At 45.2% G+C, this 16,499-nt stretch overlaps 1 protein-coding gene and 1 non-coding gene across 3 annotated transcripts; both read left to right on the top strand.

The window, feature by feature from the left end:
- Positions 1-373: 373 nt before the first annotated feature.
- Positions 374-16,332, top strand: LOC149366124 (uncharacterized protein KIAA2013 homolog). Of its 2 annotated transcripts, XM_089548898.1 has the most exons (17): positions 374-573; positions 1,010-1,081; positions 1,205-1,240; positions 1,551-1,654; positions 1,744-1,866; positions 1,957-2,085; positions 2,181-2,239; positions 2,597-2,689; positions 2,804-2,874; positions 3,040-3,174; positions 4,616-4,718; positions 5,496-5,564; positions 6,009-6,208; positions 7,671-7,783; positions 9,713-9,977; positions 12,529-12,653; positions 15,143-16,332. In XM_089548898.1, exons 2-17 carry the CDS (start codon positions 1,026-1,028, stop codon positions 15,331-15,333), a joined length of 1,872 nt encoding a protein of 623 aa, XP_089405024.1. In that variant the 5' UTR covers positions 374-573; positions 1,010-1,025; the 3' UTR covers positions 15,334-16,332. The 2 variants fall into 2 exon arrangements, with proteins under 2 accessions (XP_089405024.1, XP_089405032.1); XM_089548906.1 differs by lacking the exon at positions 1,205-1,240.
- Positions 13,405-13,478, top strand: TRNAT-GGU (transfer RNA threonine (anticodon GGU)). Its single transcript has one exon. It is a non-coding gene; the product is annotated as a tRNA-Thr (tRNA).
- Positions 16,333-16,499: the final 167 nt, after the last annotated feature.

The raw sequence follows: 16,499 nt of genomic DNA, 5'->3' as shown, positions 1-16,499 counted from the left end.
GCTGAGTTCAGCGGCGGGCCCATTATACTTTTGTATTTGTTTTGCAAAAGTGCCCCCTCTATGCCCCGAAGCGCCCTGAAGTGTCACCCTACTGAAGTACTAAGAATTCATAATTCCCGCCGACTAGGATTTGAAGAAAAATCCACCGAGCGCAAGAAGCATTGCACTAGTGTATTTTAAGTGCAGGCACTGAGTGCAGACGGTGCAGAGTTAAGCGGTAGTGTGCCGCAGAAAAATAAAACCATAAAATTAAGGCTTAAAAACGATTAATAATAAAACATCGAGATATGATGCTACGCAATAAAATTGCATATATTTCTCAAATTTTGCACGTTGATTGTTTACCACGTGAGCATTCCCTGCGAGACCTCAGTCCAGTGTTGCACGCACGACGACGTCAACAACTGCGTGTGGAGTGGCTGTGCGGTCAGATGTTCGGCGATGGTGCAGGGGTGGTTAAAGTTAACTATTATTACCTCATGATGTGCCGAATACACCGAGCATCCATGCAGCGCTGACCAACTGCACCGACCTCAATAACGACTACGCATTCCCACATGGTTGCAAGCTTAGGTACGCTACCCACGATCATCTCAGAAACCCGCAAACAAGTTTGCGTGTGTGCGCCGAGATCACGCGTTCACGCTGCGATTTTGGGAACGCCCAGCGTTTGCAGGGCGCCGATTGCTCTCTGCAGTCGAGCAGCTATTAGGTCACACGGCAGTCGTGTCACATGAATTAGTTTTATGTTCGTTTCGGTCCTGTCTTGCTACCACGTAACAAGGTGCCAACGATGCCGCAGATTTTGCATGTGTCAGTGCTGCAAATGTCGACTGTGCAGAAACGCATGCGTTCTCATGGAAAACAAATACGTCAAGTTAAAGGCGTTTTAGTGGCTTTTAAAAAAAAAGTGGCGTATCACGAGCGAACCGTGCAAACGTACTGGGTGGTGACGTACTGTATTTGCTCAAGCGTGGCGGTGGTACGTTTTATCCGTCTATTCTTACAGGTGAAACACCACAATCATGGATATTGGGGAGAAATTTCGGAGAGTCAAACGGCTCTGCGATGGCTACCTGTCGTGAGTAGAAAAAAAAAAAGAAAGCGCGTGTCCAACCACCGCACAGCCTGTCGCTGCACGTTTCTATACCGCGCCCAAATGATTTCCTTCCTCCTAATGAGTTTATGCTGATTTTTGTTTTAGGCATGCTCATTACCACCCGAAACTCGTGCTTAAGAGGTACTACATCATGCTTGCTGTGTTCTGCGCATGCCTGCTTTTCGCTTTTCTTTTCGTTTTTCTCATTTTTTTTATGTTTCACTGCGATGTTTTATCGAAATGAGAAGAAAAACATTGCTTGACCTGCATGCCATTTGATCAGATTTAAGTAGTAAAAGGCTCGGTGTCTTCCCATCAGTGTTGTCATGGGACTTGCAAACTGATTTCGCCTTTCCAAACTCAGGCAACTGACACTTAAGCGCATTATTGCTTCTCTTCCACAAACGTTCACTGATCGTCATGTTAATATCTTCACACGGTCATTCCACAGATCGAGAAAAATGTTGCTACTTGTTATGATGATCCTTGCCTTGGTCCTCTATATTGGACCATCTCTCTTTCGATGGGTGCGACGAAAGACACCTATAATGATCGGTAAGCAGTAAGGTTGTGTGTGATGGAACCAGACCATGTTTGGCTCATGGCGTTCAAATTAATGTTATCACACTTCGTTTCACTATCAGATCCAAGTATTGGCTGTGTAGCTCTCAACGTTGACCCGTTCCTCCGGGATGTGGGAGAGTTTGATGCCAGCTTGTATCGTAGTTACGAAAGCTCCACCGACAAGCGGCTGCTTTCATTTGTCGGTGAGTTTTAAAGCCAGCTGATTGCTGTGCTCGTTAGCGCCGTGGCCCAGAAATAATAATCGTTGCATGTTGTGCAATGCCTTCTTGCAGGGAATGGCAAAATTGGGTTCTCTGTTGACGACGACAATACCCTGTATGTCTTCAACAACCGAACCCTTTCCCTCGCTTTGCCTTTTCATCCTGGAGTTGAGATTACGTACCCACAGGCATCTCATCAAGGTTAGCAAGCCTCCCTTCTTACGTGCAAAAATCTTTCGCATTTTTTTGTGCCTCACATGCACAGTTGTCTGACTTCCTGTTTCATAATTTTTCAGAAGGAAATGTGGTGCACTTCGTGAAAGGCACTGTTTTTAGGTATCAATGTTTCAACAAGGTGAGCACGTCTTATTGCAAAGTTAAAGAGCTAAGTGCTTAACTACAGTCACTTGCTAAGAATTGCCATGTGGCTATGAGAGGTGTTGCGAGCGTAGATTCCAAGCCAGGCTGATGAGATTGCAATTCCAACAGGTTGTGCAAGATTTTACTCTCTCAGGAATAATCTCGTGAACTGTTGCTCTGTGTATCTTTTAGTTTGTTGTAGTTTCATGTAGAAAATAATGTCGTTTATGCAAAGGAGATTTAACTGCCTCATGGAAGCAGAACGCTGCTGAAGGTGTCACAGTGAATTCATAGTGGTGGTTGTTCTGACTGTGTGCATTGTCTGAGTACAGCACTGCACTTTGCATTACAGAGAAGGAAAACAATCAGTGTCAGTCACACTTACTATGCCCATCGAACAATACCGTCCCTACTTGTGCAAACTGTCAAGATTGTGAACCCTCTGGTGAGTGGGAAAACTTACATTTCCTGCTTATAACTTTTGTAGTCAATTGGGACATGAGTTTCCCGTTTAAGTTGCTGATATTGTCCGGATTCTTCGTTTGTTTGAATTTTACAGTCCGATCCAATCACATTTGGCATCGAGCAAAAGGGATCCACAACTGAGAACCTTCAAGCAAAGCCTCTCGGGTTTGTTCGATTTTCATTCTACGTTGCGTGCAACTAACGATGTTATGTGAACGAGTTCCTGTGCATTGATTCATTACCGTAATTCACTGTGGGTGGAACAGCGTGAAACAGATGATGCTAGTTCAAGGTCCAGTCTTCTCAACTTCATTCTTGTTGTGTTTAAAGGATCAAGGACCGATATGGCCAGGACAACATCATCTGGCATGGCAAGGTCTCGACTGGCAGCGCAAAGGACACAGTCATTGCCTTTGCTCTCGTCACCCCAAAGCTACCAAGCACAGTCACAGTTGAGCCAAAGAGGTAAGATTCCTTGATTTCTGATTTCCGCTTTATCTGGATGGTCTTGCAATTAGTACTCGTTTATGTCTCACGCTTCCTTTATTTGCTGTGATAGAAGGCGGTGTTTTCATAATGATGCATGCTTCGTTAATCCTTTCAGGTGCTTTGTACGCAGTTGTGTGCATTGCAAACTGTCAACTTTTTCCGAGTGTCTGTACAGCTGGCAGAGACTTGTTTGTTTCAGACAAATTTAGCATCGTTCTTATCACAACTGGGGCACTTTCATATGTTTGCTGCCAAGTGCAGAAACTTCTTTTCTCGAAACAGTGATCTCAGTAGCATGTCCTTTGGTATCAGTGCGTAGACATATTTTGTCGCCTGTAATGATATCGTTTTCTTCTCGGTTTGTAGTGTTATGTACACCTTCCAAAAAAAATATATGATCTTTGACATCTCCAGTACTTGTTTAGCAAATTTTGGTGTTTTGGTATTACAGTTTCCAAGGATTGTGATGCTTCATAAGAAGTTTTGTTCATGCCTATAATGAAATAACGGCTCGTGTTTTGCATTTCAAACATGATAATTTAGCATTCTTAAGGTCTGTGTGGACAATTTAGGTGATCAAAAATTGATTTTGAGGAGAAATGGCTTGCAGTTTGTGCGGTAGTTTAATGAAAAAATAAAGGAAGTATGAAGCATTGACACCTGGTGATGTTATCTGCACCTACACGGAATGAGGGAAACCTATTCTTAAAGGTGCACTGAAGAGGATTATGAACTTGTCTTTTTGCCGCGGGAACTCGATCTACACGTTCCGAGCTTTCTTAGAAACTGCGATTTATTGCCCTGTGTGGCCGATTTCCCTAATTAAATCGAATTAACGCCCGGCTCCCGCCTTTTTTTTTAAATTCTGCCTCGTACAGTGGGCGGAGTCGACCAACGCGTGGAGCGCCTTTCACCCAGTCCCGTGGCGGCTTGCCGCTCTGCCATCGGCGGAGTAATACGTAGTAGTCCGTGGTAGCAAATAGTCCGCGCGTATTTTTATTTCTTCGGGCTTATTTTGCGGCTATATTATCTGCGAATGAAACTATTTATTCATGGAAACCTAAAAAACAACATAAAGCGAAAGCAAAGCCTCCACGGGACTGGGTGAAAGGCGCTCCACGCGTTGGTCGACTCCGCCCACCGTACGAGGCAGAATTAAAAAAAAAAAGGCGGGAGCCGGACGTTAATTCGATTTAATTGGGGAAATCGGCCACACAGGGCAATAAGTCACTGTTTCTAAGAATGCTAGGAACGGGTAGATCGAGTTCCCGCGGCAAAAAGACAAGTTCAGAATCCTCTTCAGTGCACCTTTAACTCTAGTCTGTACCGTGCTATCTTGAGGAATAGCTCTGTGAGAGAGGAACCAATAGAAAACCACTAGAATGATATTAATATTACCTACTAATACTCATTCCAGTTCCACAGTGCTCAGGATACAGACATTGGTGGATTACTCAGGGCCCTTGAAATCAAAGGACTACCCATCTGCAGTTTCGCAGCTCCAGTCATTCCTCAAGGAGGCAAGTGTTAATGTCCACATTCTTGCATGCCAGTACTCGCCGCAGTGGCTCAGTGGCCGTGGTGTTCTCCTACCGAGCACAAGGTCTTGGGTTCGATTCCAGTCCACACCAGCCACATTTCGTTGGAGGCGAAATGCCAAACCGTTGTGCACCAAGGTATTGTTGCGTGTTGTAAAAAACTATGGTGGTCAAAATTAATCTGGAGCCCTTGAATATGGTGTCCCTCATAGCCCACAGCGCAGCTTTGGTATTCAAGATAACGAGTAATTAGTTCTTACCTACCGAAGCTGCATCTGGGCTGTAAGGCACACTGTAGTGGAAGGCTTCAAATTTATTTACACCACCTATGCCTTTCTGAGAAGTGTCTGTTCTAGCTCAGAGTGACAGTATCTGAAGGCACAGACTCCTTTCCGAAGCTGTTCACCCTGGAAAGCAAAGTACTAGGCCGAGGGATAAGCTTGCACCCATTTGACTAAATTGGTGCTTAGCTGGCCGGCAGTGGGAGTCAAACCCACTCCCTCCCGAAGCGCTGAAATCTTAGTATGAAATTGTTACTGCATTTTGCCTTCGTCAGTGTATGACGCTAGGAAGTAAAGGTACGGACTATAGCTGAGCAGCAGAATTCTGCGGCCATTGAACCATCATGGCGGTTCTGACAGTGCCCAATTTTTTTTCAAGGTTATTAGTGTTTTAAGCGGAATAATTGGGGGAAGTGAACTTTCCACGATGTGGTTTGACCATCAACTATTTTTTTCATTGCTTCATGTGACGTTGCAGGAAATGCAGAGGGTTGTGAGCATCGAAAGCCACATTCTTCGAAACATGCACGTCGACGCTTGGAGTCAGGTGAGATTTGGACTTGCATTTCTGAGCAGTGAACGGAGAGCCATATCCATCTGCCTCTACATAGAGGACTGAAAACAGTGTGGAAACATGCTAAAGTTGTGTAGAAGAGAATAGTAAAAAAGATGGGGAGGGGGGGAACACACACATAGCTCACTTCGTTTGTCAATTTTTGCATCCTGCATTAAACTGATGGCTGATGTTAGTCCCCAGTTTAAGCCATGCAAGTAAAGTGGAATTTCATTCGTTCAAACTCACGTAATTGACATGTTCAGTTTATTCAATCTCGTGCCTTGGTCCCATAAGCATCAAGTGTGTTAGAAAAGCTCCCCTCAATAGTCAGACTGTACATTCCTTTATAAGAGTCATCCCTGTCCCGTTTCGAAATTGGCGGACGTTTTGTCCCAAGCCTGATCGGACAGGTGTTGCCCTCTGTCCTATATTCAGCTCTGGAGTACTGGCTTTGGCATCAGTCAGTCCAAGGCGTACGGTGCGCTCAACGGAGACGTCATCAACGGCACCATCTACTACATACTGTCACACGTGCGTGCCCTGGCGTCGGAGTGGAACACCGGTCCAGCGGAGCACCGAGAGCTGCAGGCACTCCTCGCCTACCCAGAGCATTGCTACGGTGGTCACCACACACTGTGAGTGACATGCACATGCTGCATATCTTTCTCAGTGCCTGCATGCAGTGTGAGATGCCAGACCTTCACCCCCCCCCCCCAATTCCTTTCATGACGAAGTGTAGAGAAATAATTCCAGGCCTTTTGGCTTGTGGCTGGGCAGATATGTTGCTGCAGTCATGTAGCTAGTATTTCAGACTCCCCTGAGTTGATGCAAAGGTTCTCGAAATTTTTATCTGGGGAAACTGCACCGGCTTTCCGAAGGTGCTAAAGAGGCCGGCTTTGTGTCTGCCTTTCCCACCCTAACCATGCATGCAAAAAAAGTGTGTCAGGTGCACAGCCTGCTAGAAAAATGTCCAAATTATGTGATATTGACTGGTTGCAGAGAGAAATGGTCTACTATAATAAATTATATAATATGATGAGTCCCAAATTAATATTCAAGGGGCACTTTGGCTCTCTAAAGTGCTGCAAGGCGAAAGCCTTTCCTGGCGCACTGTTTGGCATTGGCTGCGAGACTGTTTGTGCTGTACTAGTGCCTTATTTGACTACACATTATTACAACACACTTTGACTGCTGACTTTGACTGTTTCTTTAGCACGACTCCCTCTCTCTGCTTCGATGAGTTGGGTTGTATCCATGGCTCTGTTCGCAGTAACGAGGTATGTAATGTGGTCACCCACGGACACCTTACGCCCCCTGTCGGAGCGGACGACAACTTTTTTTTATTACTTGTCGTCTGCTCCAAAAGGTGGCGTCAGGCATCCGTGGGTGACCTCATTGCTTCGAATCCGCGCACTCTGACGTCATGACCATTTCGACCAACCGAAAAGCGTGACACCTCTGCTGACAACCTCCTGTCGACAACGATGAGCCATTAAAGGCTTTCGCCTTAAAAGGGGCAAAGCAAAGGGAAGAGAAGAAGGGGGGGTTAAGGCGTGCTTGGATTTAGGTGTTTGGAGAACTCGCGAAGCACTCCATAGAACCCAGTCTGAGAACTTCTCCAAAGCTTGGAAGAAAGTTCCAACAAGCTCAAATTGTAAGGAAATATTTTACCATGATTACAAAAACAAAAACATTAATTTGAAACTAAAATCGCTCCTTTTTTTTACATTTTTACATTTACATTGCCTTTTTTACATTTTTTACCTTGCTTTGTCAGTATTTCGCCCTAGTTCTACCTTATAATGTACAAGTAGAGCGAACTCTGGTGTATACAGCTAAAGATAGTCAGATTTGCATGACATTAATTTGTATATGTCAAGTTCTCTTACACCAGTTTCGAATACCGTGCTCTCAGGGTATGTTCTGTATCGCTTCTTTCGACACATCGTAACGACCTTCATCTCACTATGCTTTAATGCGAACAGCCTATTTTGGCATTCATTTCGTCGTTGGTTTCAGTATAAATGTGACCGTACACCTAAACATATAAGTTGTTAGGAAACAAGGTTCTGAAATAGGCCACCTATGTATTTACAGGCAAGCCTCCACTTTATGGCCTGACTCGACCAACCTGCAGTCAGTTACAAATGCAGTAAACCTGTGGATGCTGACACTGGAGAACCAGGGGTGCTCAAAACTCATCAAAACAGGTGTGTGTTTCTTATTTTGCCATCATGTCAATTATCTTGTTGTCAGATTATTGCCATTGCCTTTTTGTAGCCCCAACTACCAGTGACTCCTGGCAAGAGCTTGACAGCATAGTATAGAGCTGTGTTCTATGCTATAGGCAGAGGAGCTGTATTTCAAAGCATTTGTCATTACTTTGTCTCAGTGTAAGTTTTGTCAGTGCTATCTTGTTACAAAGGGGTGCCTGTGCCGAAACTGCCTCTATGTTTTACTATCAGTGACCTGTTCATCTGGTTGTCATTGCCACTGTTCTAAGCAGTATGTAGCAAGCATTGTGTGGTTAATCAGAGCAGAGAAGAACCATAGAAATTGAGCAAAACCATGGTTTGCAGCATCAGTGCTAATCGTTAGTCCATATTTATGTGAGCTTGAACATTTGACACACTTACAGTGATGTGATAGCTGCGCCAATTGCGCCGATGTGCGCCAAAAGGCAAAACCTGCTACATCCTGCTACATTTTTGTTATTGTGCGCCAAAGCTGCGCCAAACGCGTATTTTCACTTTGATGTTACGCCTGATGTTGTCAGCGCAGTGCGAGGGGCAAGCAAAAGGTACAGAGAACGTTTGGCAGCTGAAGAAGAGCAGGCTGCCAAACGGCAGCGTGCCAATGTGCCCAAGATGACACCAAGTGATGCTGACAAAACCCTCAAGCTGGAAGTAGAAACAGCAAAGAAAATGCTGGTGAATGCAGAGCTGCTCATCAACAATGGCATAAAGATGAAGAATTTTGGTGATGTTGAAAGTGGGCAGGCCTTGCTTGCTGAAGGGAAAACAAGGCTTTCAGCTGCTGTTGACAAAATGTCGCCTAAGGCAGCCAACTAGGCAGTATTTTGCAGTTAAAGACTGAATGATGTTGCTCACAGAAAAAAGGCACAGAATAGGTCCACTGCTTTTTGATAGGCCAAGAAGCCGAAAAGTTGTGCTGTCGTGTACATAATTATTATTCAGTTCGAAACGTTGATAGTGTTATTTCATTGTTTTTCTGTAAGCTTGTGATCTGCATTCTAGTCATTTTTAAATAAAAGTTCCAGTGAATTCCTTGTTGTCCATTTATAACTGCTGTCCTATAGGGGCTTGGCGGCTATAACACGGGGCTGATCTATACTTGGTCGCATAAAAGATTACATGACACTGAAGTTCTAAAATTAGTTATTTGGGCCAACATATGATGTTTCACAATTACCTCTAATTTAATTAAATTATTGCCAAAACTATGATCTGATTATGAGGCACGCCGTAGTGGGGGACTCCAGAATTGGACCACCTGGGGTTCTTTAATATGCACCTAAATCTTAGTACACGGGTGTTTTTGCATTTTGCTCGCATCGAAATGCCCCTAACATCCTATTGAACAGCACCTTTTTGTTCCCAAAGGTTTCCTCCTTATTTTACTATTTTACTTCTCGCAAAGTGAATTTTTTCACTTGCAATGAGCCTTGAGCTGCTCCAAAAGCTTGTTTCCCTGCTCCAAAATTCCCTTTTGGCTGCTCCAAAAAGCTGCTCCAAAATGGCTTCAGCCAATCACATCACTGCGCTTATGGCAGCGTCATTTGTCTTGGGAAGTTTGCTGTACAGTAAACCATGTTTGTTACTCTTGTTTCTTCTTGGACCCATTTTTCACCTCTCTTGGGCTAATTGTCTGCCAAAAGAAATGCTGTCTTTTAATGCATTAATGGACGCTAGCTTAGGACGCACATTTATGACAAGATAGCAAACCATATTGGGCTCGTCACCACCTGTTGACGGATTAGCCATGATTTTAACGAAAAGCCGTTAGGTACAGCACGTTTATAATGCAACGCATCCTCACGTTTATGTTGACACCCTGTTTGGTAGGCGGCTGCAGCATTTATGCTTGTTCTTCCACGCTTCAACCTCTGGCACAAACAGGTGCGGAAGGCGTGCTGCAAGCCGTGGTCCTGAGCCTCGGTGCCTTCCTGTTCAAGGACAGCCACTTGGAGCTCAACACGCAGCCGAAGGACCTGCACAGAGAACTCTTCTTCCGCCGCATCAGCTACGGCAACGCCACGCACCTCAACGTGAGTGTGGTCCTCGGCGACGACAACAAGGCCCTGCTGCGGGTCTGGCTCGACCGGAGTGACCGCGACTACTACGCCTGCGACGGCGGATGCCTCGACCCGCCAGTGAAGCTTGAGTATGGCCTGCCATTCCGTTCTTGAGAGCTGTGGTGGTGTAGCTACGATGGAGTCTCGATGATATGATTTGGTTTAGTTTGGTTTATGGGGTTTAACGTCCCAAAGCGACTCGGGCTATGAGAGACGCCTTAGTGAAGGGCTCCAGATAATTTCGACCACCTGGGGTTCTTTAAAGGGACACTGAGGAGAAATTGAAGTTGACTTGCATCGACAGAATACCAGCTCCTGATTACAAAAACGCCACTCATACTGACAACAAAGCTCTTGTAACGTAGAAAAGAGCAAGAACCAAAATACAGGTATCGCCGCCACAGGCCAAACTCGCAAGTACAAGCTTCATGACGTCATAGGACAAAACAGTGTTGCTAGAACTATAACACTAGGACACGAGAAGCCACGAATCACTGAGGCGCAGCAAATGCATGCGCAAATCTCCTTGACGTCGCCAGATGGCGCCACGTACCCGACAGCTACGTGCGCTCCTGCAGCATCGAGACCAATAAGTGCTTGCTCACAGCGGTAGGCGGGCTCCCAGTATTCCGCTAACGGTAACAAGGTACACGGTATGCTAAAGGTGTCTATTTGCGAGAACTTCGTTGACGACTTCGAGAACGGGATCCATTGTAACGCTGGCAAAATGCCGGTGCAAACGTAAACGAAGCGAAGGCCGCAACAGCCGATAGATGCCTTCAACGTGCGGCCGGCGGTAGCTTTCTTTTCGGCTGCTGCTGGGCCACACTGCTGGCCGCCAGAAATCACGGAGTCTGCGTTACGTCATGTTTCACGTCACTTACTCCTGTGTCGTCATAGGAGAATCCCAAGTTTGAATCAGAGCGGCGGGAAAAACTTTTTCAACTTCGAATCCAAATTTCTTAGAAATAAATGCATCTTTCGCTGCCGGCCAAGTGGCAACAAAGCCATGAAAGGCCGAACTATCGGATTGTGCTGTAAAAAAAATATTAATAGAGCTCTCCTCACTGTCCCTTTAACATGCACTGACATCGCACAGAATTCGGTTGATATGAATTTCGGGATGATACGATTTCGTGAAATTCCCCGGCCGGGGTGCTTGGGATACAGTGAGCAGAATTTCGGGGATGTTGTGAACACTCTCTCGCATGTTAACGGATGATACATAGGTGCTAGCCATAAGCTGTGAGAGGGGTCACGCGGCCCGCATATCAGCGACTCCACGATCGCTTGTTGCGCTGTACACACACTAGGAGCAGTGAGCGTCGACTTGCGGCCGGTGCATCGCCAACTTCCCTATCACCAGTCGCCCTGCATGCAATGCAAGTACCGTATTTACCCGAATGTAACGCGAGTTTTTTTACCATAAACAGATGTGAAAAGTCACCCCCCCGCGTTACATTCGAATACTAGGTATAAAAATGTTAAGAAAGGCACCAAACACTCATTATTAGGCTCGCTTAATGTGCCGCATTTACGTGCGTGTTGATTGACCTGCTCCTTCAAAGTTGCGCGCTCCAAATTCAGCGGTCAACCAATACGCGAACCACGCCAGGACGAGTCGTGAATGCGGTGCAAACGCAAAAAAGGCAGAGCAGACAACACCAACGAGAGCGCGCCAGCAACGAGTCACCTTGAAACATGGAGGAAAAAATTGAGGGAGTGCGAAGCCAAGCGGCCAGCCTTCACAAGCCAAGCGCTCGTGCACGGCCGGTCTCTAGGGGGAGCGCGCAAGAGAAGTGCGCGCACCCCTCGAGACCGGCTGTGGCTCGCGAAGCCGATTCCTCTCCCTTTTTTTCGCTCTCCCAGTCAGTTCCTCTCCCGCACGCTATCAAGCTCTATGCGCTATCACGTGGCGTGGTCACGGGAGGACCGACTTTCTCCTTTTTAGTGCATTTGTACTTTTTACAACTGGCTTCAAAACATCGCCGGTGACGTAGCGGTCCGTTTGGGCCACGTGATAGTACCACATGACCTACGCCACCGATTCCTCAGGCAGTGCATAGCCGCATGGTTCGCGTTTCGACACGTTTCCAAAATGGCGTGCTCTCGCGCTCAGTATACCGCTGGCTTCAAGCGCAGCGCTATTCTACTCGCGTGCGTTCGCAAAGTCAACCCTCGCGTTACAATCGTGTTCTTTTTTTTCCCCGGTTTCGCCCTCGCATAGTCGACCCTCACGTTACAATTGGGGTCGCGTTACATTCGGGTAAATACGGTATGTAGTGAGCTGTGGCCACGCGCCCATAAGTAAATGCCATCAGCCATAAACAGGTCTGTGTGAATACTTTTCCCATGCTGCTTCGTACTGGTTTTGTTTGTTTTGGATGAGATGAAACTTACAAATTTTCTTGCAACCCAGTGGGATTCATATCATCCGAGGTTTTGCTCTATGTACTTTGTATCTGTACCACAGCACGTAAGTACTGTGGGAACTGGGTGTCAGTGCGAGTGTTCTCACAAGTTTATGTTTAGTAACACATAGCTTCGCGAGCTGAAAGAGACATTTTGTCCACATCTCACACAAATCCCAAACTGCTGTGAAATTTTTAATGAGTGTTTTTTTTTATGCTTTTTGCGCAGCTTCAAGGCAAAGCAGTTCCCGGTGAAAGTGACTGAGCCAGTCACGGCTGTGCTGTACATTACCTCGGATCTGGAGCACATGAAGGAGCTCAGCCAGACCATTCATGTCAAGGAGGTGGTCGAAGGTAAACAGCCTTGCGTATTTACACGTCCCGAAATCTGGCAAATCACAAGAAAGATCGTTCAGCAATGACTTTTGAGCAGTCCTACAATGTATTATACGAGGCAAGTTTGCTAACTGTTACATGTTGTAAAGCTTCAAACATTTGACATCAACTTCAATACCATATATCTCATCACATGTGTTGCTTTCCTTATGACAGTGTGCAAAAATGATTTGTTTTTCCCTGCAGAATCACAATGTAGTCGATCGATAGGGTTTAATTTCAAAAATTGTGTCCAGCGAAGATTGGCATATCCTGCCAAATGCACACAACGCACAAAGCAATGCACACAACAGAGCCCATGCGGAGAAAAAGTCTAGACCTTCTGGAATCTGCGCTAGCAGGCGCAGGCATTTACACAGTATTGACCAAATATTTAGGGGAATCCCCCAAGGTGGAGTAGATTTGTAATAAGGGAGTAATTACTGAATAGAAAGCTTACGTAAACAAAATAACTATATTATGTACAGTTGTGGACAAAACTTCGCGGGATGCAGATTCATCTCCAACAATTCCGGACAAAAGTTTTCCAAATTGCAAAGGAAAGCTTTCCTTTGTAGCCGTATGGCTGCGCTCGGGTGGACGTCAATGAGTAATTACTCCCTTATTACAAATCTACTCCACCTTGGGGGATTCCCCTAAACATTTGACCAACACTGTTCCCACTTCGAGTTATAGATCAATTCGCTCTCGCCCAGCCATAAGCATGCCGTCCCGGTTAGCTCAATTGGTAGAGCGACTGCTCTGGTGTAGCGGTGGTCCCGGGTTCGAACCCCGGACCAGGATGAATTTTTCTTTAACTGCAAAGTTTCTGAGAAAGCTGTATAGCTTTCCTCTGTGGCCGTATGGCTGCGCTCGGGTGGACGCCAATGAGTAATTACTCCCTTATTACATTTACGCAGTAAACGTATCGAGTACTGTGCAAAAAAGCAGTGTCCTACATGTAGGACGCAAGGCCTATATAGGTTAACTGCCGGCTGTCTTGAATGGGAGAATCTGTACGAAAGGAAAGCAGCATCTTTTCTCATGCCGTGCATCTTTTGTGGGCATGTAGCAGTATAGTGCGAAAGGCTGAGCTGCTTAGTCGTGGCTATTATCTCTACTCTGTAAGAAGAGGCACCTTTAGGCTTTGGTGTGGCAGAGCAGTCATGTGCTATGGGACAATAGTAAATTGGTTTTTGGGGAAAGGAAATAGCGCAGTATCTGTCTCACATACCTCTGTGGACACCTGAACTGCGGCGAAAGGGAAGAGATAAAGGAGGGAGTAAGAGAAGAAAGGAAGAAAGAGGTGCCGTAGTGGAGTGCTCCGAAATGATTTTGACTAACTGGGGTCCTTTAACGTGCACTGAGATCGCACAGCACACAGGGGCTTTTTGCGTTTCGCCTCCATCGAAACGCGGCCGCCGTGGTCGGGTTCGAACCTGGGTACTCCGGCTCGGTAGACGAGCACCTTAACCGCTGAGCCACCGCGGCGGGTCCTACGGGGCCTCCTGCATTTTCAGTAATGTAGCAAGTCTTGATTAAAAATCAACTTTGATTAGATTTGAGGTGTTATTTAAGGAGGGATGAGGGTCTTGAAAACTTGTTTTTTATTTTTCGACATAACTTGTTGAAACTTAGCACGCTGGTGTACCATAGAATGCTGATTTCAAATATGCATTTAGATTTCAAATATCTTACCTGGAAGAAAATTTATCTCAAAATAACATTCAAATTAGGTAATTTCTTACGGGCCTTTATAGTAATTTATCAGTTGAAGAATGACTTTTTAAGAATAATCAGACATTTGCAAAGGCCAAAAGCACATGCTAAAGCTTTCTTTTTTCCTTTAAACATGATATATGAGCAATTAGGCCAAGTGTGGGCTAATTACTGCCACGTCATTTTTTCTTTCCAACTTTGTTGTTTATTTATGATCAACAAAATTAGTTTGTAGACATTCTGTTAGCTTTAGGATGTGCTTTGGGTCTTTGCAAATGTCTGCTTATTCTTTAAAAATGTTTATTTAACTGATAATTTACTAAAAAGGCCCATAAGAAATGACCTAATTAGTATATTTCATTTTGCCATATATTTCCTTCCAGCTGCGATATTTGAAATCTAAATGCATATTTGAAATCAGCATTCAATGATCCACCCAGGTGCAAAGTTTCAGAAAGATATGTTAACAAATAAAAAAAAAAGTTTTCAAGATCCTCATCCCCCCTTAAGTACTGAGTGCATCCCAATACAATTTGCGTGTTTTCATTTTCAAGCTCTCGTTGCAGAGCTTAGTCATGCACAGGACAAAGCAACAGGGTAAAAAACGCAGTTCGAGGTCTGTTGAATTCAAATGGCATGAAATGTTGCAGCTTGTGCTTCAGAAAAAGATCGAACCCTGAGAGTAGCAACAAATTTCAACACAGAAGTTTTCATTCTTGTTTCTCGGCCTGTTTTTTTAACCACTTCAGCACCGGCGCACGAGCACCACGTCATCGCATTACACAGGCACGGTCACCAACTTGGCGGTCTGCCAGCGCTCTTCTGGGTGTCCATCACGTTTCTCATTGTGGTGTTTCACTTGTTTCTGGCCAAGCTCATATATAACGAGTACTGCGGCTCGTCGTCGCAAGAGAAGACGCGGGGACGTTATGTGGTGTGACGCGGCCTGCCGCCCTGACTTTCTTTGCGACGTCTCAAGAAGACCAGTGCTTCGAGTTGTCGACAGCCAAGAACACCTCGTTACCGAAAACAGTGGCGGTGCCGATTACCCGGAGGTGGGTGCAATGGATTTCTGCACGGCAGCCATTTTTTTTTTTGTTCTTGGAGTCGACCTGGCCATATTGTGAAGTGTGTCTCTCGTGAGCCCTGTGGGCGACTGTTTCTGTCAGTGACACTGCCACGACCTCGGACAAACCAAAGTGGCCTGTTCACTTCCAAAGTGGAGTGTCTGTACATACTAGGTGCTTTGTTCACAGCGCATGCAGCTTGCACTAGCTGCGTTAGGGGCATGTTGTTTATGTTGTTTATTATTATATTATTTGTGTACATTAATGATAGAGCTGGTGTCTGTGCAAGTTCTGCAGAGATGAATTTCTAATTAATTCTTGCCTTTGCTTGTGATAATGACCATGGTTCTCCATGTTGATGATGCTATTAGGGATTCCGGTTAGGTGTTGTTTAGTTCATATTGCAAGTCAAGATCACATGAGTTGTGCTTGTACAAAAGGGCTTGAAGGCGTTGGATGTGACATTTTTTGATGGAATAGTCTTCGGGAAACCTTGTATTTAATTGTCCAATAAGGGTATGAGCAGCTGTTTTATGAAGCTTGCACCCGGTTGTTTAGTGTGGTCTGTAATGACTTCGGTGTATTTATTGTAATTATGTGTGGTTCGAGAAAGCATGCAATCAATCGTTTTATGCAAAGTACAGCTCCCTCCCTGTGACCGTTTAGATAAATAATAATGTTGTTTTGTTCTGACCACTTTTGCTGTATGTCTGTACAAATATGCGGAATTGAAATACAACAGTTCACTTTTGCTTTTCCAATGGCCTTCAAGCGACTTTGATATAACGGTCTAATAAAGCACTAGTGGCATTATACACATGTACATAAGGTCAGGTTCCTCATCGAGGGGTGAATAAATCAACTGCAGCCACTTTTTATGTCACTTCCTTTGGTACAGGACAAGAAAAAAAGACTTGGTTACTCATGTTCAAGAACGCCGTAAGCGTTGTTTCATATGGGCGCTCCAGATGTTCAGTATTAGTGCAGAAGTATTCCGTGAGTTGGATTCATGCACTGCATGAAATATGTATGAGCAGAG

The sequence above is a fragment of the Amblyomma mixtum genome, chromosome 1 (genome assembly GCF_055824585.1).
Source record: "Amblyomma mixtum isolate Tamu chromosome 1, ASM5582458v1, whole genome shotgun sequence".
NCBI classification, from domain to species: Eukaryota; Metazoa; Arthropoda; class Arachnida; order Ixodida; family Ixodidae; genus Amblyomma; species Amblyomma mixtum.
Note: the sequence above shows the minus strand (reverse complement) of the source record. Positions and strands in the feature narration are given on the sequence as shown.

Bases quoted from the DNA above. Each gene is read 5' to 3' on its own strand.
- LOC149366124 (XM_089548898.1), top strand. From the start codon at position 1,026: ATGGATATTGGGGAGAAATTTCGGAGAGTCAAACGGCTCTGCGATGGC. The intron at 1,655-1,743 runs GTAAGCAGTAAG...TTTCACTATCAG, and splicing joins AAAGACACCTATAATGATCG to ATCCAAGTATTGGCTGTGTA. The intron at 4,719-5,495 runs GCAAGTGTTAAT...GTGACGTTGCAG, and splicing joins TCCAGTCATTCCTCAAGGAG to GAAATGCAGAGGGTTGTGAG.